The 22,883-nt window shown below is 37.6% G+C and overlaps 4 protein-coding genes across 8 annotated transcripts in view; 3 read left to right on the top strand and 1 right to left on the bottom strand.

Annotated features, from left to right (window-relative positions):
* Positions 1–547, top strand: part of LOC122665823 (lysine-specific demethylase JMJ25-like) — a 48,960-nt gene extending 48,413 nt beyond the window's left edge. Inside the window, exon 12 of the mRNA XM_043861958.1 lies at positions 451–547. Coding sequence (XP_043717893.1) covers positions 451–516 — 66 coding nt within the window. The 3' untranslated portion in view covers positions 517–547. The remainder of the gene's footprint in view (positions 1–450) is intronic.
* A 4,018-nt stretch (positions 548–4,565) lies between these two features.
* LOC122664541 (protein FAR1-RELATED SEQUENCE 5-like) lies at positions 4,566–11,497 on the bottom strand. Of its 4 annotated transcripts, XM_043860393.1 has the most exons (7): positions 11,316–11,497; positions 9,134–9,209; positions 6,357–8,766; positions 6,178–6,264; positions 5,965–6,075; positions 5,714–5,796; positions 5,245–5,314 (listed from the first exon to the last, which is right to left on the bottom strand). In XM_043860393.1, the coding sequence occupies exons 3-5, from the start codon at positions 8,760–8,762 to the stop codon at positions 5,998–6,000; spliced, it is 2,571 nt and encodes an 856-aa protein (XP_043716328.1). In that variant the 5' UTR covers positions 8,763–8,766; positions 9,134–9,209; positions 11,316–11,497; the 3' UTR covers positions 5,245–5,314; positions 5,714–5,796; positions 5,965–5,997. The 4 variants fall into 4 exon arrangements, with proteins under 4 accessions (XP_043716330.1, XP_043716327.1, XP_043716328.1 ...); XM_043860395.1 differs by lacking the exons at positions 5,245–5,314; positions 11,316–11,497 and adding an exon at positions 4,566–4,836 and having other exon boundaries at positions 9,134–9,374; XM_043860392.1 differs by lacking the exons at positions 5,245–5,314; positions 11,316–11,497 and adding an exon at positions 4,566–4,946 and having other exon boundaries at positions 9,134–9,374.
* The window catches only part of LOC122664543 (prefoldin subunit 6-like), a 47,059-nt gene continuing 31,209 nt past the window's right edge, over positions 7,034–22,883 (top strand). Inside the window, exons 1-3 of the mRNA XM_043860398.1 lie at positions 7,034–7,046; positions 16,142–16,147; positions 21,686–21,695. The gene's annotated coding sequence lies outside the window, so the exon portion shown is untranslated. The remainder of the gene's footprint in view (positions 7,047–16,141; positions 16,148–21,685; positions 21,696–22,883) is intronic.
* On the top strand, positions 12,253–22,348 carry LOC122664542 (thiocyanate methyltransferase 1-like). Of its 2 annotated transcripts, XM_043860396.1 has the most exons (8): positions 12,255–12,407; positions 15,818–15,948; positions 16,216–16,302; positions 16,748–16,848; positions 16,971–17,070; positions 21,148–21,194; positions 21,696–21,774; positions 22,252–22,343. In XM_043860396.1, exons 1-8 carry the CDS (start codon positions 12,290–12,292, stop codon positions 22,297–22,299), a joined length of 711 nt encoding a protein of 236 aa, XP_043716331.1. In that variant the 5' UTR covers positions 12,255–12,289; the 3' UTR covers positions 22,300–22,343. The 2 variants fall into 2 exon arrangements, with proteins under 2 accessions (XP_043716332.1, XP_043716331.1); XM_043860397.1 differs by lacking the exon at positions 16,216–16,302 and having other exon boundaries at positions 12,253–12,407; positions 22,252–22,348.

The raw sequence follows: 22,883 nt of genomic DNA on the forward strand, positions 1-22,883 counted from the left end.
GATATTTTTTTTCCCAGAGCCCAAAGAAATTCCCATAGCCCGCAAAATCTCTATTTTTAGTAGGTAAAAATGCATATCAAAACATAAAATATGTTATATAAGTTGGGTTTGGTTACTGTTTTCTCGTACACAAACACCTTATACATGCATACAGACATAATAAGGCCTTGTATCTCAAACTCTGTCCTATTCTAATGGCAAGTGGAGTGCCTCACATGCCACCGTTAGCATTTGAAAACTGTTTTCCCTGGAGGCTTCAATTTCACCACTCCCTTCCCCAAGAAAAAAAATTGCAAAAGTTTTTTGTGGATGGAGGTCTAAAAAAAGAATCTTTTGACAGTCCACTTCAAAAACGAAATGGGTGCTTCAACATTTATTTCAGGAACTATGAACTTACATTTGGTGTATCATTTTGTGGTCATATTCTTAATTTTTTCCTCGGTGAAACAGGTAATGAAGATGACTGTCCATGCAATAAGCCAGGTGGTGAAGCATTTGGATCGACATTCGGGGTGAGTATTTAACATTTCTTGTGATAGCTTTTTCTGCTGCGAACAATATTGGTTGTACATATTTGGCAATTGTTAAGATGCCAGGCAATGTGTCCTGCAAAGCCTTAGTACTCTAAAAAATATTGCTGTAAAAGATGCCCTGTTGCTTCTGCAAAGCTTGTTATCAGCTACAATATTTGCTGTTACTGGTGAGGGGTATCATGTGGAGGCATCTGAAATTGGCTGCAATGGATTATGTTGCTTCCTTTTGCTCACTGAACAGATTTCTTTCTGTATTGACTTTGCCCTGCAGTATCATCAAGGGAATGGCTCGCCTAGGTGAGGTAGCCGAGAGAAAAAAGAATAGGTAAATGAGTAATGAGTTTTTGAAAGAAAAAAAAAAAGGAAACTTTTTTTACGTATGAACTGATCTTGCAACCCCGCCCCACCCCCTACCCTCCCTCCCCTACAGCCGAAAAAAAGGAAAACTTTTTCTTCTTGGTTATTTCAATAAAAGTTTCGATCTCTATGGGTTTTCTTAGACGAGAAGGCTTCAAACAAGTTGATCATTTTCCAGAGAAGGCAGTTACACGAGATCCCCGCCTCATGTTGTTTTCGTTGTTTTTAGTTGCCTTATGCCCTTTCTTCAACTAAAAAGTATATCATGTGAGCTCTCTTATAGCAATTTTCCCTGTTGCTACTTCTGATTTCTCATGCTTTCTTCAATACTCGTTCTTATCTTCATCTCTCTTTTTTAACTCATCCCTTAACCTCTGTTAACCTCTCCTCTCCATCTCCCCTGCCCTTTTAATCCTTTTGTTTTGTCGATTGTAGTTTTTACAATACATCTAATGAGATTTTTACCCTCCTTTTTCTTGTGCCCCTAAGAATCTTGTACTTTGAATTTTGAATGCAACAAAGAGATGGACCTGATGTCAAGGGAGAAGATGAACCAATAGCCAAGGGAGGAGCGAGATCTCCTCAGTTGGTTCGGAAAACAAGGTGATGATAGTGACATTGATTGTTTCCCCAAGATTTGTCTCCCTGTTGAGAACACAACTCATCCCTCCAGTACTTCCTATCCTTATCCTCCATGGGCATGAACCCTTTTAATCTGTTTCAATGTTGCATTCACAGAAAGGTCGTGTGGCTCTCTTACCCAATAATTAGAGAAGGTTCTGGTTTTTCAAAGGGGCACCCTCCCTTTTGTTTTATTTTTTCTTACCATCGGTCAACCAGAAAAGGTATAACCCCTCGAATTCAGAAATTAAAGAAAAGAAATTTTGGTTTCTCCTCCATATTCCATCTTCAATGTATTGTGAAAGGGATGGGAGGGGAGGCAGGGAGGAGCAGGTTGTGCAAAGGGTGGGACTGGTGAGGGTGGGCATTGTGATTGGGGTAGGGGCTGGTTTGGTGGGGAGGGGGCAGGGGAGAGGAGAGTGTGGCATCGGGAAGCGGTCTGCCTAATTGTAGCCTACCAAAGTGACAAAGTTGGGGTTTGCCTAATTATAACCTACCTAAGTGACAGTTGTTGTAACCTATTTTTTATTACCTAAAATACCCTTAAGGACAGAGACATGATTGGTTGAAGAAAAAACTAAAAAGAAATTCAAAAGTTAATGAGTGGGTAATATTATTAGAATAATGCCATATGTAATGAGGATTCAAATGGAATTAAATTACCATGGAGACCTTTTTTAGGACATGAAATCCTTCACAACTCTTTAGTTCTTACAGTTATCCTCTTCTTATTGTCACTCCCTTTCTTCGTTTCAACTCCAACAGTTTGAGAATCTCTCAAAACCCTTCGGATGTCACCGGTAAGCTCAGAATAAGCTATTCGTTTTCCAATGCAAATTTCCCTTCTACTTCTGCTTCAGGTTCCAGATCAGAAGCGAATCCGAATAATCTGTCGGGTCTATTTGTTTCATCAGGGGCGAGATGCATGAAGAAAATAATTAAAGTGTCTTTCCATCATAGCGGAAAAGTCAGGATAAGGAAGATTTGGATACCCACTGCGAGACAAACGTTCAGTGGTTTGCAGGTCGAGAGCAAAGGTCGCAACAACAATATCATTCTCAATGTCACCAGACATCTAACTTATAAAAAGTTCAAGACAGAAATAGGGAGGCAAGAGAGCGGAGGTGGGGGCAGGTGGGGCAGAGTTTGGAGGAGGACGGGGAGAGGAGGTGGGGTAGGGGAAATATAGAGAGGGTGAAGGGAATTTTTTTCCTATGCGGTTCCCTAGTGCATCTCACAGGAGGAGGGTGGACCTCACCCGGGCAGAGTGTTTGGTCAGGTGCCCCGGGTGGGTCCCACCCCCCTCTTGTGAGAGGCACTAGGGAACCGCATCAGTCAGGGAACCGTAGACGATAACGATTCAAGGTGGTGAAGAAGGAAAAATTATCACCTCAATTTGCCTGTTTGTCAATTTCTCTAATAGAGGGAGGTGGACCCCATTAGTTTTATCATTGATGCATCATAAGGACCACTGCGACACTACGTGGTAGGGAAGAGTTTCCATGATAGTCTCTTCCACTTTTTCTACTCAACAGTAGTCCAAAGCCATGGATCAAGACCACAGTTTCAGTGGCGAGCAAACTTTGACGTTTGTTTCTTTGATTGGTGATGAAGAAGACTGCACAAATGGTAAAAGTCAAATGACATATCTACCCTAATGTTCAAATTAGATTCTATTGTAAAAGAGGTAGATTTAAAGGATTATAAATTAGGTTAGAACTGAATTTGTAACCTACTTATGTTACATTAAAACAGACAAAAAAAAAAGGTTGTCTAAGAGAAGGGCTAGATAATCAAGAAAAGGAAACTGATAAGAAGGTACAAGTGCTACAATGCTACATGAAATAATAGAAATGGTTGTTTGGCTCCCTTCCTCCCAATGGTCTCTTTAGTTCTAGCTCTGCCTGAAATTTTGCTCGGACCCCTGGCTCCCTGGTTCCTTGACACACGTTAGTTTGGTTCAAAGGTCACATCCCTAGACATAGCTTCACAGCCTGGCATACCCTTAGCCTTTGCCTCTCAACCCAAGCCTTCCTTTTCCACCGCAACATCCCCGTCTCCCCTTCTTGTGTCCTTTGCTGGAATGTCTCTGAGCACATTGTCCATCTCTTCTTTGTTTGCCCTTTTACCTCTACCATCTAGAAAAAAACCCTTGTTTCCATCTAGCCCAGGTGCAGGAGACCCCTAGCCTTTGAGAGAGAATGGCTCTGATTGGACATGACTTTTTCTAGAGCCACTATCTCTGACACTGTTGGAAAGCTAGTTTTCAGCTCCGCTATCTATCACATTTGGATGGAGAGGAATCTTAGGAGATGGACCTCCAACTCTCAATCTTTTGATTCGATTTGGAAAGCCATTTCCTTTGATGTTTCCTCCAAACTCAGCTTCATCCCTAATAGGTCTATTTTAGATTCCCCATGGAACAAACACGTTGTTGTATCCTAGGGCCTTGATATTTCTCTTTTGCAGCTCACCACCTCTGCGTAGGTTGGCTGTGGCTTTGCGCCCCCCCCCCCCCCCCTCTCTCTCTCTCTCTCTTCCCTCTCTTTTGTATATACCCTTCCCCTTTTTTTCCCCACCCCCTCCTGAGGTTTCGCAATAGAATCTATTCACCCAAAAAAAAATTTCCTTGTTTTCACATTCATAGAATCTAAAACTATATGAGCATTAGTATCAGTCATGAGCTTCCAAAAACAATAACCAAGTGTTAAGTTGGAAATCAATTTACTGAAGAGGGGCAAGTGCAATTCACCATAGTTTACTAAAATCATTTTGAGCATGACACTGCAGAAGCTAATTAGTCAGTAGAAGGATACCTGCTTTCATGAACAAGATTCCAGATCAGAGTGGTTTGAATCGGTTGTCATGGCAGACACCTGCTATAAACAACCAAACAACTTCAAAGTGTACAAGTGAAGAAGAGACTTGGGGGAAGGGTTGTTCATAGAGAAGAAAAAATCCAGTCCCACTATCCATTTCCCCTCTTTTCTATGTGAAAGTAAAACCTTGTGATGTTTTTTCAATTAACTCATAAGTCACATTATTGGTATTAAATGTGCTTTAAAGCAACATAAGCTCTATTTACATAATGGTATGTCAGAATTAGGATCTACCAGTTTCCATTCAGACTGCGCATCAGGAAATAACATCGCTAAGGATGATTAACCTCTCTCTGAAATTTGAACTTGTGGCTAAGTCTTCGCCTTGAGAGTGAATCTCAACATTGTACCAGAGGTAGGCCTCTTTTAATCCCACAAGCTTCATTTTCAGGGTTCCTAACTCATCAGACTCGGTCTAGCTTCTCTTACCTCTTCTGGTCCTGCACCTTTTCTAACATAAGAAAAGGCCCAGAAGCATGTGCAGTCAGCAACATAAGCAAACAAAGAAGATGCAGAATTCACAACCATAGCAACAACGGCCAAGCCCTTAAAATATCTGGAAGCACATAAATGATATCAAGTTCAGTAAGAAAACATAGATATGGACCAGCTTTAAACAACCAGCCTACACCCATTTTTCTTCTCATGGAGTAAATGTGGATGCAAAGCCAGACCTCCCAAAAAACTTCGCAACCTTCAGATTTCATCCGGACCATAAACCTGAACACGAGGTACATCTGAATTGTCTGATTTGATGAGAATCAATGCACCTGTCAGGAACCACTATGATTTTGAATCCATGCTCCTATCCTACTCAAACAAAATTCATGCAGACTCCACAAACCTTATATTTTGTCCATCCTCAGAATGCCACAGCACTTGGCAGGTCCTGACTTCCAGATCAACTGTGCTATAAGTTATAGTCTGAAAATATCAGAAATTAAAGCTTGGAGTAAGCATTCAGATTTTATCATGACTTAAATCAGTCCAAAAGGTAGGCAAAGATTTGGATAGTTCTGACAAATGTGATGCAACTTTCAGTAGCTTCAACAAATATTTTGTATCATTGCTCGTGTCCTGTAAAGTTCTTGCAGAACACCAGAACCTTGGTTTGCGGTCCATACAACTGCCATGTGTTTTAGATCAAAGCATGTGACATGGTAGAAATTCCTGTAAGACCGGGAAACCAACTTAGACTATGAGCGAATAACCACATTTCTCTGTGTGCAACACTAATTACCTATGGCCTATGTAAATCAATAGCCAACTCCAACTGTGTGTTCTTCTTCTTTATCCAAAGTTAAACTAGAATAACTACATTACCTGTATAGCAAGGCTTTGGTTTCCTTGTACTTCCTTTTGATGCTAAGGTTCCCCATTGCTACAAGGATACTGTTGGTATCTACCTAGAGGTAAGCAAGAAGATAAAATCATATGTTAATATATGTAGGTGTTCCTATGACCCAGGTGAGATTAATGGTGGAGGAACTGGTAGGCAGCATAATAAACCTAGTACAAATAGTACCCACAATCTCAACCATTTATCACACATGATGAATCTTTAAACTAATTACCTGGGCAACTCGATTAATGGCAAGAAACTCAAATTAATCAGTGCTTTGGTTAGATTGATGGTAGACAGCGCCGGAATTATTTTGGTGGTAGACAATGTTTGGATCAGATGGCTGCATACATAGAATTACATATAACACCAATTTAGTCATGCATTAAACTTGTCTTAACAACTTCTTAAGTGCAGCTGTTGCTAATAAAGAAACAATAGTCACCTGAATAAATGGAGTCATGGATGGTGGATATGAGGTACCAATAATATAATGACCACTTGAGAGATTTGCTTTGAAACCATGAAGCCCCTATGTGATGTTTAAAGGAAAGGATTAGTTACTAAATTTAAAATAGCATTAACATAGACAATACAATTTCAACAGAAAAGTCAAAGTACCACCTGAATAAATTGAGTTGGTGGAGGCAATGAGCTTGAATAGCACTCAACTGGAAAACAGGGCACAGAATGTGTTGAGCTTGGCACAGAAGTGGGTTCATTCATAGTTATATTCCCTCTAGGAGTTTTATCTGCCGAATTCTTTGGCCTTTTATTAGAACCACTCGCACCTATTTCCTTAGTTTTCATGCTTGTTACTATAATGGGTGCTTCTGTATTGCTGTCATCATCACTATGGGTTCTCTCAATACAATCAACAGAAACATCTATACCTTCAACAGGTACAGCTCTATTTAGGTCACACACACTTTCTGCATCATCTGTACTACCAGTTGAAGGTTTCTGTACAGCTTTATATCCCATTCCTTCCATTACTTTTATTGCCTTCTCGACGCAAGAAACAGCAACTACATATCTCTCTTCAGACTCTGCAGATTTTGATGCCAATTGAACACAAATTTGAAGCAAATCTTTGTAACGCCTTCCAAATTCTACCTTTGGGTCACCTCGGGTGGTCAAGCCATTTGTAACTCCAACAACTCCAGCTTTTGCACCTTTTGTCCACCTCTTTAATATGTATCGGGGTGGGACCCTCCTAAAATTTCTACAGCCAAGAACTTTCAAAGCATGGGAAAACAAAATCCCAACAAATTCAAACTTCTTACAACTACAGACAACTGTGTCTTCTGAAGCGTCAAATGTAACAATGTACTGATTTTGCTTCTCATGATGGATTAGTTTGTACTCAGTCACTGTCCCTACCTCACCACACTTGTGCAAATCATAAGACCAAGTTTGCCCAATCTGATACTGGAAATTTTCAAATATTTCAGGTGTGTATAATCTTGCTGCATGCTTCAACGTCTCCACTGAAAATGCCAATGTAGGGGTACTACGATTTGCTCTCAAGTCGTCTTTCAACTCTTCATATCGTCTCTTTTCCATCAACCTCTGGAAATTCCAAAAAGATTGCAACATATGATGCTTATAGCTAACATACTCCTTCAGTCTTTTACTAATGGATTCACTCTGTTGTGCAGAGGTTATGTCCCCACAGAAGCTTTCTCGTCCATAGACTAAAGCCCATTTCTCTTTTATCTCAAACAACCTTTGCAACCATTCTTTTTCTGAAGGATGAAACTCATATCGTTCAAATAACAAATTCCATGCATTCAAAAAGTCCTCCTCGTCATCATGGTCATACATGCAATTACTAAAATCTTTGGCAAAAGTATTGGAAGTCCGAAATGGTTTAAGAAGCTTAATGGCATTTTGGTGCACCTGCCATACACAGAGACGGTGATAGGTTTCTGGTAGCTGGGTTGATATTGCCTTAGCAACCGATGCATCTTGATCTGTAAGTATGGTCTTTGGCCTTTTCCCTGACATTGCTTTGAAAAAAGTATCAAATAACCAGCTAAAAGTATCAATTGATTCATCATACAACACTGCAACACCAAATATGACAATTTTCTTATGATGATTCACTCCAAAGAATAGTGCAAAAGGACGACAATCTTTAGTATTCCTACATGTTGTGTCCAAGCAAACCACATCACCAAAATGAGCATAATCCAACACCATCCTCGAATCTGCCCAAAAAATGTTGGTCATTAAATCATCCTCGTCCACTTGTATTGCATAAAAAAAGGGTGGATCTTCCAATTGCATCTGTTGGAGATATTTTAAGACACCTCCTGTATCTCCAACCCTCATTTGTATCATCCGCTTAGAATGCAAGTAATTTTTGTAATCCATTTGATAAAGATCAATTGTCCCTTCCAAGATTGCAGTTGGTGCTGCACCAGACTCATTTGTTAAATTAGCTTCAGCAGCATGGGCAACACTTGAATTTCTTTGCAATTTGAACAAGTGAGCCTTACTAGGGGGTTCAGTTTTATGACTATGGTCTTGTAGAAACTGGGTAACACGCAATTTCTCGTTCTTTTGAAGCACAATCTTCATCTTTGCCAAACAACCAAATCTTGTAACTGGCCGATGATTCCTCATATCTTTCTCTCTTTTATCTGGTTGACGTTGGCCTTGACAGGAACAACAAAATACTCTATCTCTAAATGCACCATCTTTGTTTCTATGTGCGCTATCTCTTCTAACATTAAAACCCACAGCTCCAGCATATCTACTATAAAATTTATAAGCAGCCAGCTCTGAATCAAACTCCATACCAACTTCTGGTATCCATTCTTTCGAAACTTTTGAATGAATTAAATCTTTGCTTGTATCTTCAAATGGATTAGGGCATTCGACCAACCCACCATCATCATAAAGGTCTTCTGTGTGACATTCATCCTCCCCTTGGTCCACTTCCAACCTCCGTGATGTTTGAATTTCAGTCTCCACATTTTCATTTTGTGGACTGACCAACTTACTATTGTTCCCAACTTCCATTGATCTTCAAAAGGGGAAAAAAAATATATCAAAGTTTTTTAATGATTCTCACAATACAAAATCAAAATGGAAGTTAAGATGCATATTCTATGAAAGAGAAAGATCAAACCACACTATATCCAGAAAAGTCAAAACCCATTACCAGATCCTATGTTTACAAACTATAGTGACATGCTATAACCATATCAAGCAGACCACCAACAAGATAAATAACAAGAGAAATAACAGAAAAAAGAAGAAGAATGAAAAGGAAAGCAAATTATTTCAGCCACCACCACTTCAACAAGGACATAAGAAGATAGAAAATCCTCTCATTAAAAGATGAATTAAAAAAAATCAAGAGAGAGAACCCAACTGTACACAGAACTCACATTTGCTGCGTTGCATCTATAATGAAGAAACAAGGTAATCCAGGATCTTTCCTTCACCGCACAATTTCTCCTAATCCTGACTTAGAGGTAATATGAATGAACCAAGAATTTGTTCCGTATTGTAAATATGAATAATTTGACTTAAGTAGGGATCAAAACCTAAATTCCAAGCTCCTAAGCTCAGTATCTGGGTCTAATGAAGCAGCAGTAACAAGAACTTATCAAGCAAACAACTGAAAGCTATATGGTTGAGAAAGCAGAATATCATTACGTTTATATACATGAAATACCAGCTACAATTAAAAAAACTTGTTTTATGACAAAAGTCGCAAAAAATTAAAAATTCCACCACCTAACAAACCAATAAAATGCAGATTAGAACAAAAGCACAGCTAATGAACAATAATCTTCCTCACCAAATCAGAAGCAATGAGAAGATCTGGAGACAAATACCGATGGAAAACAAGTCTAATGAACAAAAGCACCGCTAACTTGTCTTTTATTGAGTTGTAACTCTAATTAGGATTCCTAGTGCAAGTTTGAATTCTAGTAAGAAGTCCTAGTTAGTATTCCTAGTTCTGTTTTAAGTCTACGTCATTGTTAAGAGTGTTTTCTTTTCAGCCATAAGGCTATAAATATGTAAGAGTTCCAATTGAGCTCCCACGATTTGATGAATAAAGAATTTTGTTTCTGCAAACATCACTGTCCTGAGATAGGCTGTGAGGGGGAGATACCCAGGCTGAGATAGCCTTCACTGCCTCGCTCCATCGATCTGCATTCAAGTGTTCATTCAGTTTTCAGTTCTGCCATAGCCAATATTGTTAAGACTCATAATCAACTGCTGGATCCTGCTGCAAGTTCAAGAATCATTCAATCAACAAGTAAGTACACATCCCAATCCCCAAACCCTTCTTCTAATCCTCTAAACCAAACCCTAGCTTTCCCCTATCTCAGAATATCATTCCCCATATCCTAAATTCTGTCCAGATCAAACCACCCATAGAATCCACCCAAACTTGGACTGAATATCCTTCACACCCTTAGGGAAACTTGATCCAAGCCCCTACCCTAAACTCCACTACTAACCCTAGATTCCCTCTTCTTCCATTTTTCAAAAACCCAGAAACCCTAGACCTAAACCATTGTCCATTCAAGTTTACATCCCTAACCTCAACAAAGCATCTCATGACCTTCACTGGAAGACTTCCCTACATCAACTTACCCAAACCCTAGGTCCCATCAAACCCTAACCCTAATCTCACAATTTCACATATTCTTCTACCAATCTAGAATTACATTACAGATTCCTTATGAAGTCAACATTTCAAATAAAAGAAAAAAGGTTGCAATTCACGTCACATATCTCATGTAACCCCATGAGCAGTTAAGTACCCTCAATCCCTAGAAGCTTCACGAACTATGAATCCACAAGAAGTAAAACACTAGTTGAGATTATTGAAACACAGTGATGGAGCTTAGTCTTATAGCTCAATTTACTATATTTTACTAGTCAAGATTGGTGGCGGTAGGATGTCCTGTACACCCTGATGCTTATCTTCATTACTAGGGCCTCCACAAACTAGGAGTCCATGCGGGAGTTCAGGGGAGGCAGCCCCCGAGAAAAAATTTTAAGGTTTACATAGGGTAATTCGGTAAATTTGTATTTCTTTGTTTCCCTGTAAATTATTGCGATGGGGTTATTAGGGTTACTAGGAATTCTTTGGAAACACAGAGAGGCATAAGGAAGAGAGTTTGTAACCCTTTCTCCATTGTTAGTGAAAACTGTTCTCATCTCTCCTAGGCCGGAGGCACCTTGGATAACCACATAAATCCTTATTTTGTGTAATTACTTCTTCTTTCTGTTTATTGTGTTCTTTGGATCGTGAATTGGTTTCAGTTTCTATAGATCACTAACAGGTTCATAATTTATTATTATTATTTTTTTAAATGGTATAAATTGAATTTGTAACAGAAGTCCAAATGAATGCTCCTTCTGGGCAAGGTGCAGCTTCAAACTCCAGTACATATAGTGCATACGAACTAAAATTAGGCACATGATTCCATGAGAGCCTACTATTGATAGCATCTATAGCATCACAGATTATGATCACAAAAAAGCTTAAAAAAATGAACATAAGAAAACATCTCTGCATCAGTCCTTTAAGGGAAAGAAAAGAAATACCATTTGAGAGGGAAAAGCCAGAAACTTTCAAACCAGAGGAGTCCCTTCAAAAGAATTGTCAGTTCTTCCGTGGGCCGGATCTGAAACTTGCCGCAGGGAACGGAAATTAGGGTTCCCGTAGCCAGAACTGTTATGAAAAGAGAAAGGCGGCTTAAGGACTTGGGTTAGGGTAGAGAACTAGAGTGAGAGAAGGGAGAAGACAGGACGGTTTTTCACCGGACTAGCTGGTTTTCGCCGGAGAAACGAGAGAGGGGCAGTCGGTTGCGGTTAGGGTTGGAGAAGCCCGGGGGGGGGACACCCTCTGCGGCGCCTACTCTATGCGGATATGTGATCTAACCAATACAATACACAAGGGAGAAGGGACAGGTCACAGGAGCCCAAGAGCATACGCCGTATGTGCGGGCCCCGTAGCGCTGCCCTGTGTATCTCTCGATGGTATACCGCATACGGCATCAGATGGATCTTGGGCTATTAATCCTGGATCTGATTCGGATTCGGCCCATATAGCGTTAGATCTAGCCCAATTAGAGCAGATTTCTGATTTTAATTATAGTTTTTAAGGCACTTTTTACTTCCAACTTCCAAGGGTATATGAAAGAAGGGTTCTTCTGATGGTAAGAAAACAAACAGAATTTATAGGAAAAAAAGCGTCTCCAATTCTTCAATGGTGCAATTCGGTGCAGTTCAACGTGAATAAGTTAACACCTGATAGGCGCGACATCCAACAGTACCTAGCTAAAGTTGAAGAAATAAGATGCAAGCTTCTAAATTCCATCAAGTAGGCCCCATCGCGTCAACGAAGTGGTCCAATAAAAAATTAGTGCCACACTTTTTTGTGGTACAGAGGAACTTATCTCTTGGATTCTCTTTTCTGTCTTCCTTATTTCTGTTTTAGGGGGGTTGTTATATCCTTATTTATTGGCATACGCTATAGACTATTACAGTGTTCTTCTCCAGAGCACATATAGCTAAGAATGGCGATCGATTCAGTGGCAGATAAAGGTTATGAAGACCCTTTTATGATAAAGAAAGGTTATGATGACCCAGATTTTGCAAAGCTTCCGGAGCTGCTGCACAGCGATGATCAGGATGGTAATAACTACTGTTTTGCTAATCAATAATTTTGCAGCTACCCGGGCTCTTGCAGCCCAAAAAAATGGAATAATTTACTTCTCCTTTGAGATCACAAATATCCTCCTATGGCTTAATATTTTTCAAAAACACCTTTTGAAATTCCATTTCTTTGGCTGCAAGCCCGGATAGCAAGAAAGTTCCTGCAACCAGGATAGCAGCAAAATTTCACGAGAAGGGGATTTTTTTTGGGGATTTGAAGGAAAAAAAATTTACTTCTCAACACTGTACTCTCAAATGCTCATGGCCAATTGTGCAAATTAAAAATTTATGCCAACCTCCATATCTCTCTCTCTCTCTCTCTCTCTCTCTCTCTCTCTCTCTCTCTCGCTCTCATTTATTGCACTTATGCATCTTCTATCAGAAGCTAAAGCAGACTTTCTGTGAGGTTAGCAAAGCCTCTTAATTATATCACTGTGGCTAATATGGGAGTAATTTTCACCATTGATCCTTCAATTTCTTCTCATATCAAATATGGTTTTTTTTTTCTTTTCTAATATCTGTTTTTCTGTTAATACTTGTTTTTGCTGCAGTAATTTTCTGTGACTTTATTCAAACAGCCAAGTTATTCATTCCTTTTTGTTGGAGTTGCTTAACCAGGAATGTTAATTACCATGATGCCTTCTAAGCGCTAACAACTGGAGGCCCAGCCCAGATTAGCGAGTACGTTGTATGCCTAAAGCATGTTTGTGCAGGCCAAGACCTAGGATTTCATAGCAGGTTTGGCTTTAGTAAGGATTTAAGTATTGGTATCGGGTATCGTATTGAAGGGTGATTTTAAGAGACGTATCATATCGTATTGTATCACATCGAGAGATGCATGATACACTAAAGATAAACATGGAAATGGTGAAGAAATGCATGGATGTGCTTATGATTATCAACCGATCATAGGGTTCCAGCTATACTTGGAATCATATATTAGGTGTATCTCCTTGGAATCCTATATTCCTCACAAGAGTTTGATATATCATACGTTATAGAGTCCAAGGTTGAGTATCCTTATATCATGTGTAATAGTGTCATTCTATCTATAAGAAGTCTACATTCAAGATGTTTAGCTAGGTTGCAACTATATATTATCCTCTACAATTGTAGAGTCTTAACAATAACATAATTTCATGATCAAACATGGTATCAAAACAGGGAGGTCAAGTGTTCGACTCCTGGGAAATGTCGTGTGAGCTTCACGTGCAAGGACCATGAGATCTTGGTATGCACGTGCGGAGGAGTGTTGATGTAAACATTGACGCTGCCCTTCCTTAATAGTTCAAGCTTTTAGGTCAAACACTAGGGAACATGGTATTAGAGCCATGTTCCTTGGTAATAATCTTATTTCTTGGTCCTCTGGATAAACGTGCAGGGGAGTGTTGATATATTACATTGACTCACCCTGACGTAGCTTTTTTAGTGAATCGTTCTTGTCAATTCATGCATGCTCCTATAGAGGAGCATTGGCCATTGGTCAAGCGCAATTTGTGTTACCTCAAGGCCACTAGTACTCTCACTTTCCTCATCTCCCGCTCCTCTACTCTACAACTCTAAGCTTTTGCAGATGTTGACTGGGCTGGAAATTCTAATGATCGTAAGTCTACAGGGGGTTAGGTCATCTTCCTTGGTAATAATCTTATTTCTTGGTCCTCTAGAAAGCAGAAGACTGTAGCATGTTCTTCCATAGAGTCAGAGTACAAAGCTCTGGCTGATGCATCAGCTAAAATTACCTGGTTACAATCTCTATAACTCGAACTTAGGGTTTCTCCGTCTATGCTTTTGATTCTTTGATATGATAACATTGGGGCTACCTATCTTTCTGCCCATCCAGTTTTTCATGCTCGGACAAAGCACATTGAAATAGATTTTCATTTTTTCTGTGATAAGGTTCCAAAGAGAGAGATCCAGGTTCAGTTCATCTCCACTAAAGATCAACTTGGTGATATTATGACAAAGGTCTTGCTACTGTCCAATTCAAATTTCTTCAAGACAAGCTGCGTATTCGAAGCATCGAATCTCCATCTTGAGGTTGGCGTATCAATTGATCATAGGGTTCCGTCTATACTGGAAATCCTATATTCAGTCTATCTCCTTTGAATCCTATATTCCTCACAGGAGTTTGATTCTATCTCTATCACAGGAGTTTGCTATATCACATGTTATAGAGTCCAAAGTTGAGTCTTCTTATATCATGTGTAACAGTGTCATTCTATATATAGAAGTCTACACTCAAGATGTTTAGGCTGTAACTGTATATTATCCTCTACAATTGCAGAGTGTTACCAATAACGGGATTTTATGATCGAATAATGATTCATGTAAAATACAGCTTTGAATCATAGAACACCTTATTATGTAATATGTAATATGTAAATATATATCAGCTTGATGCAAGGGTATGAGTCATTTTTACCTAATCTAGTGGTGCATAACAAAACAAAATGTAAGGAAAAAAGAGATTCGAGCAGGGGAAAAAAAAAACAGAGATCTACAACTTTACCACTTTTTCATCTAAATTTGTTTCAATTCGTGATTTGAGCACTGCAAGTCCTCAAAACTTGTTGAAATTATGAAGATTAGGATCGTTTTTATGTTAGATGATTTCATCAAACTCATATTGAAGAGAAAAACAAGTTTTCAAGGCCTTTGGTGGTTCTCAGTTTCGTATCTCATTCACGGTTTCTGTTTTGCCGGTTTAAAAGAGGTGTATCAAGTGCATCTTACATGTATCGGGCCATATCAGTCCCGTATCAATCGATACAAACCTTTTTTGAAATTTAAATATCGTATTTGTAGGTATCGTATCAATATACAATATGATACCTACTAGTGCTTAAAACCCTAGTCTCTGGGCAACTGAACCCGGTGAAAATCTAAATTGGGCTTCGCATAGGAGCCAGGCACTATTCAGTCCAGCACTCCAACTGCAGCCTGATATTTATTTTCTTTTTTTTTTTTTTTTTTTTTTGGGGGGGGGGGGAAGGAAAGAGAACGCTACCTGGTCGCGTACAGTGCGCGACCTTGTCTGGGCGTAGGGCCTGCATGGCGCACACAACTAGGTAGCATTCTTTCTCTCTTTTTTTTTTGTTATTGGGCGGGGTAAACTGTCAATTCATACTTGTCCATTCAAATAGTCATATATCATTTTATGTGTGACTTTTTCAAAGTCCTTTTTCTTTTTGACTATTGAGCAACCATTATTATTCTCCTTGAGTAGTCCATTTATGTAGCTGAAGAAAGATGGCTTCATTAACTATTTATTAGTTATTTGTTTATCTTACTTGTTGAATTTAGTTATATAGCTTTCAATACCTTTTCAGTGGTTGGATTCAAGTGTTTCTCCTTTTCTGAAATCAATAGCTTCTGAATAATTCAATCAGGTGGTTGGAACAAATGTTGGGAGCAAGGAGTAACCCCATGGGATTTAGGACAGCCAACACCTATGATTATGCATCTTCTTCTCAAAGATATGCTACCAAAAGGAAGGATTTTAGTCCCTGGATGTGGCAGTGTGAGTCTATGATACACTTATGCTTCTATGACTTTTGAGTTTAATTTATCAGTTTCTCTAGAACCATTTTTTACCCAATTTGATTCATCATAGGCTAAGATCTTGGGCTATGTGAGATATAGTCTTCATCTATTTAGCATTATTTTTCTATTTTCTCTTTCTGAAATAACTACCTATCTACAAAAGACATTAGCATTCACTTTGAATTTTGTTTCATAGGCTTTATTTGTTACCTCAATCAATAAATATAACAATTTCATGTGGCAGGGATATGATGTGGTTGCAATTTCTGGTCCTCATCGCTTTGTTGTAGGTTTGGATATATCAGACATTGCCCTTAAGAGAGCAAAAGAGGTAAAACCAGAATGTGAGGCCATTTCTTGTTTGTACAACAAAATGTAATAAAAAAAATTCATGAGAAACAAGATTAGAAAGTATGATTTGTTTATGTGTTATGTGTACTCTAAATTTTCGAGAGCATGTTGTGAGGAAGAGGAGAGAGAGAGAGAGAGAGGGACATGCAGAGATGAGGAGGGGGGAAGTGTGGGTGGGGAGGGGGAGAGAGGGAGGTCACGGGAGGGGGGAGGGGGGAGGGTTTGGGATGGGGAGGAGGGAAAGGGCGGGGTGAGAGAGAGTTTCATAGTTGATATAGATCAAGTAGTTGATTAGTGCTACGTAATTTGGATTATTGTCATAGAATTTCAGTTAAGCTTCTAGTTTTAACTTCTTATCAATCTATAATTTTGTTAATTTTTTGAAATTCTCTCTAACATTTTTGTCAAAAAAATGGCTAATCCAGATCTCTTCCTCATCACCAAATGCAAATTATGTCAGTTTTTTGAAGGAGGATTTTTTCAGTTGGCACCCGACTGAGTTGTTTGATCTCATTTTCGATTATACGTAAGTCATAACTATGAATTCAAATTAATTCATGTTTATTAAAAAAAATTTAAATTAATTCATTATATAAGATTATAAGAATAATTGATTTAGATGCTGATGTTAGAATTGAAAATTTTCAGGTTCTTTTGTGCCATTGAACCATACATGAGGTTAGCTTGGGCGCGCCAAGTTCGAGATCTCCTAAAACCAGACGGGGAGCTAATAACACTAATGTTTCCGGTGAATATTGACCCTTTCTTTTTGCACTCAACCCTACCCTCCCATAGTCACTTCTATATTTGCATGCTTTTATTAGGCATGATTTTAAAAATCTGATTAGAATCGGTTGATTTGACTCAAAATCGATAGATGAGAATTTCGAATTTTGATTAAGTCGTTCCTTTGTTTCGTGAGTCCGATCGAGTGAGGCCGAACCTGGTTTAGTTCGACCAATTCTAGTATGATTCTGGCAGATAGGAAGATTTGAATTGGACTTGGATCAAAATCAATAGAAATTGATCTCATACCTAATTTTGGAATTTTAAACTTTTCTATGAGACACATTAATTTTTTAGATCGATTAACTTATTACTATAACCGCTGATGTGGCATATATGATAGAATAAAACACGCAGAATATTCATGGAGATCAATGAACATACAAACATAGAGGTGTTCTTGGCATATCTGGATCCATGTTTGTGGAAGCCGAACTCTTGACGATCCTTGTCGCACACAAATTGTGTTGGTCTGGTCTGCCCTCTTCCACTCAGCTTTAGATTTTCTCATTAGTGGTCACTTAATGGGCTAGTAACAACTATTTATAGTGGTGAGGGTAGGGACCAACCCTGCATAGACCCATTAAGGAAACAACATTTTAGGTCCACACATAGTAACTGGACTCATACCATTAAGGCAGCTCCCATCAACACAACTAAACCGATTTTATTAAAAACAAAAGTGGGACTATGACAGCCCACCTTATGAAAATCTTACACTATATTGCCGCATCAATATTAACTATGGATTATAGTTAGTGGGAATTGAATTTGAACCTACCATGTAACCACCTTGATGGGTGGTATGGTAGTTACAGATGGGAGCTTTTAAGATTAAGTTGGTCCCTGATTTCACAAAGTGGAGATCCATTTTACTCTACAGTCTGAGAGAATTTGAAACTAGAAGCACCATATTGTTGTCGTCATTGCCATCACCAGAACAATGAAAAAGAAAAAGAAGAGGATGGACAAATCAAAATACTTGATGGGTTCCATTGGACGTATGTTCCAATTTTTAGCTTCCACATTTAGTTTATTGGAATGTAAAAGGAATCTTCAGGTGGTATCAAAGAAAACCCATGTTCTATTGTCCTCTTGTTTTGAACTCCTATTTTAGTAGCAAACAAGCACAATAGCAGCTACAGTCATGCTATAAGCACAACTAGGACTAGCAGCAGCCCTAGCCCACACCAGTAGGTCGTTCCAAAAGCATCTTTCAAACTTTAGAAATAATAGAAACCAAGTTTAAGTCAAACACGTGTATGGGGTTAAAGTAAGGGTGTATAATCTATAAGAAAGGAAATTTGATGCTCGAACAATAAGTGAATATTTCATCAATTATTCAGTTAGTCCAAAGTTTACAAATTCTATTGCCCCTACACACATACCTACTATAATAGAGTTAAAAACACCAAGTTTCTACATGATGGCAACAACAATGGGAACATGCAAACACATAATGTATAGTTTAATAAACTAATTGTTCCAGTTATTGCTTCCATGTCTTAACATGAAGGATCTCGGATCTTTCTTGACTTATGATATTTAATCCATTACCTATGACTCATGATGAATTTCTTCATGAATAGTTGCCACAAGAAAATCGAATTGTTGTTGAATCAATTACTCACATTATGGTACTAGTAATGAGCAATCAATTTAAGGTGATCTTTTAGAATAAGAAGGCTGTCCATACCTTCAGATTAATACATTTATGATTTTGATATTGGAAAAGAGGAAGATCCAATATCATTCTCTTATGTCATGGATAGTCAAACTCCAAAGAATGGCTTAATGTCATGAAGGATGGGTGGGAGTAAATAGGAAATAATTAAGTTTAGAAACTTATTGAATTACTGGAGGGGACTACATCCGTTGGTTGTAAATGGATTTTCAAAATCAAGAAGGATTCCAAAGACAGTATAGAGCAATCCAAGACTCGTCTAGTAGTGAAATGGTATAATCAGAAGGAATATATAGATTACAAGAAAGCATTTTCACTAGTATGTAAAAAATTTTCTCTGTGTATTGTCATGACACCAGTGTCTCATTTTGACCTTGAGCTAAATCAAATGGATACCAAAAAGGTATTCTTCATTAATGATCTAATACAGGACATATATATAGATCAACTTGAAGGTTTTTCATTGGACAAATGAAATCATCTAGTTTGCAAGCTTAAGAGATTCATATATTGATTGAAACAAGTTTCTCGACAGTGGCACTTAAATTTTGATTATATGATTACTTTTGATTTTGTGGAGAATCATGCAGATCAATATATTTACATCAAGACTAAAGAAAGTCGTTTCAATATGACTCAATCTAAAACAATGTCTAATGACTGATTTGATGCAACAAAAAATGCAAAGTATTCCATATGCTTCAATGATGGGAAATTTAATGTATGCTCAAGTTTGTACAATTCCTGATATTAAATTCTAAAAGAATACAAGAACGTCACATTGCAAAGCGACAAAGAAGACATTGATATATCTGAAGAGAAATAAAAACCACATGCTTACATACAGACGTGTTAAAGATTTGATGCTAATAGACTACTTAAATTCATATTACGTTGGATGTGGTGATAAGGAGATCTACCAAAAGTTATATATTTTGGCTTTCTAAAGGAGCAATATCTAGGACCATGAAGCAACCAAAGATTTTCTCTTCCACTATAGAAGCAGAAGTGGTAGTATGCTATGAGACCATCTCCCAGGCATCTTGGTTAAGACAATTTGTCACAGATCTCAAGGTTATACATTTTATTAGGAAATCGATTCACATTTTCTATGACAATATTACAGTAGTTTCATTTTTCAAAAACACATGTTTATTACGTTGTTGTGACACATTAGGATCAAATATTTTTTTTCAAAATGGACGTTTAGGATCATCGAGTTTCAATCGAACATATCAGCACTAAAGAAGTGAATGTTAACCTTTTTCACTAAAAGGCTTGTGCCTAAAGTGTTTGTATAAGATGTGGTTCATATGAGACTTTAAATCATTGAGTGCTTAAAGTTAATGTTTAATATATTGTAATATACATTTTATGATTTTTAATTAAATATTTCTGTCAATTTTTTAATTTTGTCATTTCCTTTATTATAATGTACATGTGCAAATTTTTAAATGACAAATGTCTATAATTTGAATGGAATAAAGTTAGACCTAGACTTAAAAACAAAGTTAATTCAGAATTGACCATTGCTTGATTCTATAAAATTAAAACTTACACATAAAGATTCATTTTGAGGAGGATAACTCATAGTAATACATGGAAGAAAGTGTTTAGACATGTACTGCCATGATTCATGAGTTGAAGTTTTACATTCCAAATATACAGTACTCCTTAAATGTTTCAGTTTACTATGGTCATACATTAAGTTAAGACATCACCGTATATACGGCAATATAGGCCAAGTGGGAGAATATAAGTGTTGATTTAGATCACATTGCCACATCAGTATTAACTATGGATTGTGGTTAGTGGAGAATTTCAATTTGAATCTACCATGTAATCACCTTGATGGATGATCATACGAATGGGCGGTTTAAAGAATAAGTTAGACCCTGGTTTCAAAAAGTGTAGATATCCATCTTACTCTATAACTTGAGAAAACTTGAAACTAGAAGTTGTCACTGTTGTCGCTGACGTTACCAAAACAAAGAAGATGACAAAGATGGACAAACCAACAAGCTTGATGGGTCCTAATGGAGATACATTCCAGTTTCTACTGCATTTAGTTTACTAGAATGTATGTATAAGGAAACTTTAGTTAATTTTCTACATTTCTTATGTAAATAAATCATCACTATAAACAATGCTAATGAAAACAATCTATTTTGCCAGTAGAATTTATCAATTGCTACAGTGAAAAGAAAAATATTTTCTTTGATAATTGAGGGAGAAATCATAATTTTAATTTTTCAACTAAACAGTAACTTCTCACACATTGTAAAATGTTTTTAAGATTCCAGACACCTTTGATATGCCAATAAAACTTAAATGCACTCATATTTTTTTTGACAGATTAGCGATCATGTTGGTGGACCTCCATTTAATGTTTCAATAGCTGAGTAAGTCTTTATATTCACCACAAGTAGAGTTAATGATGAAATAATAATAATGATGAAGATTTTCTTGTTAGGCTGTTAAATATTCTAGAATATTTTTCATGTTTTTTTTTTTTGCACTTATATTTCGTGGACATGTAGTCCATGTCATTCTTTACTCATATGCTAGTAAGTTTAAATTTAACTTACTTTAGCATATTAATTTTGGTCAAGATTTGGAAGACTTGACAAAGGTTGAATGTATGGTGAGCAAACCATGTGACTTAGGGTAGGAATCCTAAAAATACATCCTGTTTGTCAAATCCCAACTAGAAACTAGAATAGAAGAAATCATTAAAAAGTTAATCATAAAATTATTAGAATGTCATATTAATGAAATTAGATGTAGTAGTTGTGTTAATTTTATCACTTTCGAACTCAATTTAAGTCATTTTTATTTCTTGTTTGTCGCTAAAATTTTTATTATTCATTGATTGATCAATCATCAATGTCATGGCTTTGCAGTTATGAAGAGCTTTTATATCCAATGGGCTTCAAGGCACTCTCTATAGTGGATAATGAACTTGCGGTTGACCGACGCAAGGTATATAAAAATGTCCAACACTGAGGCATATAAAAGCTCAGCTCATTAATCTATAGGGATAGATATGTCATTTCATAGGAGTAAGGAGAGAGATAGACACAGGTAGGCACTAGCTTATGTTATATAACCTGACAAAGTTTTTTATCCCTTTATGGCTAGAGCAGCCCAATAGTTTTTGCAGGCTGAGACCTGATTTTAGGCACCCCAAAACATTATGGCCATTACGACAGACTCAAACCAACCTGCAAAAAATGATGATGTTAACTACATGTCCTTGTAACATAAGTCCGGCCTTTGGACTAGGTGGAAGCCAGCCCAGTCTGATCTTTAAAAATTTTCAATCCAATCGTGTCAGGCCAGAAAATTAGGCTACTTCCAGTGTTGATGTTGATTGGGCCTTCTGTTGGCCCCAACCCAAGTTATATGATTTACATCCCTGTTTCATACTAACGAAGCTTCATGGTTTTTTTTTTATAGGGAAAAGAGAAGTTAGGGAGGTGGAAGAAGTCTATAGACCACTCCTAACTACAAAGAACACCATTTTCTCAAATTAGATGACTCTTTGAACGTCACAGATTGTCAACGAAATCGATTATTATTGAAGAAACATGTTTATGCAGTTATGCTTTCCACTATTAATTTCTTTGTTTGCTATGATTATGAACTAATAGTTTTTTATTTTTTTTTCTCTTCTTTTTTTTGGGGGGGAGGGCAAGGAAGGGGTGAAATAATTTATCACGATTATATTACAATTTCATAAAAATCTAATGGCTTTTTTTATCATGAAAGAATGAAATCTAGTGGCACTTATCATATGAATACAATTTTTTTGGTAAACATATGAATACAATTTCATGTCTACCAAATTGGCAAGTGATGTTAAATTAAATCTCATGATATAGAAAGACGCTAAGACCCTATTCAGGCAATATTAAAACTCATAAATACATTTCTACCCCAAAAAAAAAAAACTCATAAATAGTTTTTAGGCTGATGTTCTCTGTGCCGCAGTGCAGCCTACGTCCAAACACATGGGCCTACCATTCAGGGGGCAGGATGGTCATTTCATCGACCCCCATGTGTCTGGGCACAGCCTGTGCCCTCGACAC

Source organism: Telopea speciosissima, chromosome 6 (genome assembly GCF_018873765.1).
Source record: "Telopea speciosissima isolate NSW1024214 ecotype Mountain lineage chromosome 6, Tspe_v1, whole genome shotgun sequence".
Taxonomy (NCBI): domain Eukaryota; kingdom Viridiplantae; phylum Streptophyta; class Magnoliopsida; order Proteales; family Proteaceae; genus Telopea; species Telopea speciosissima.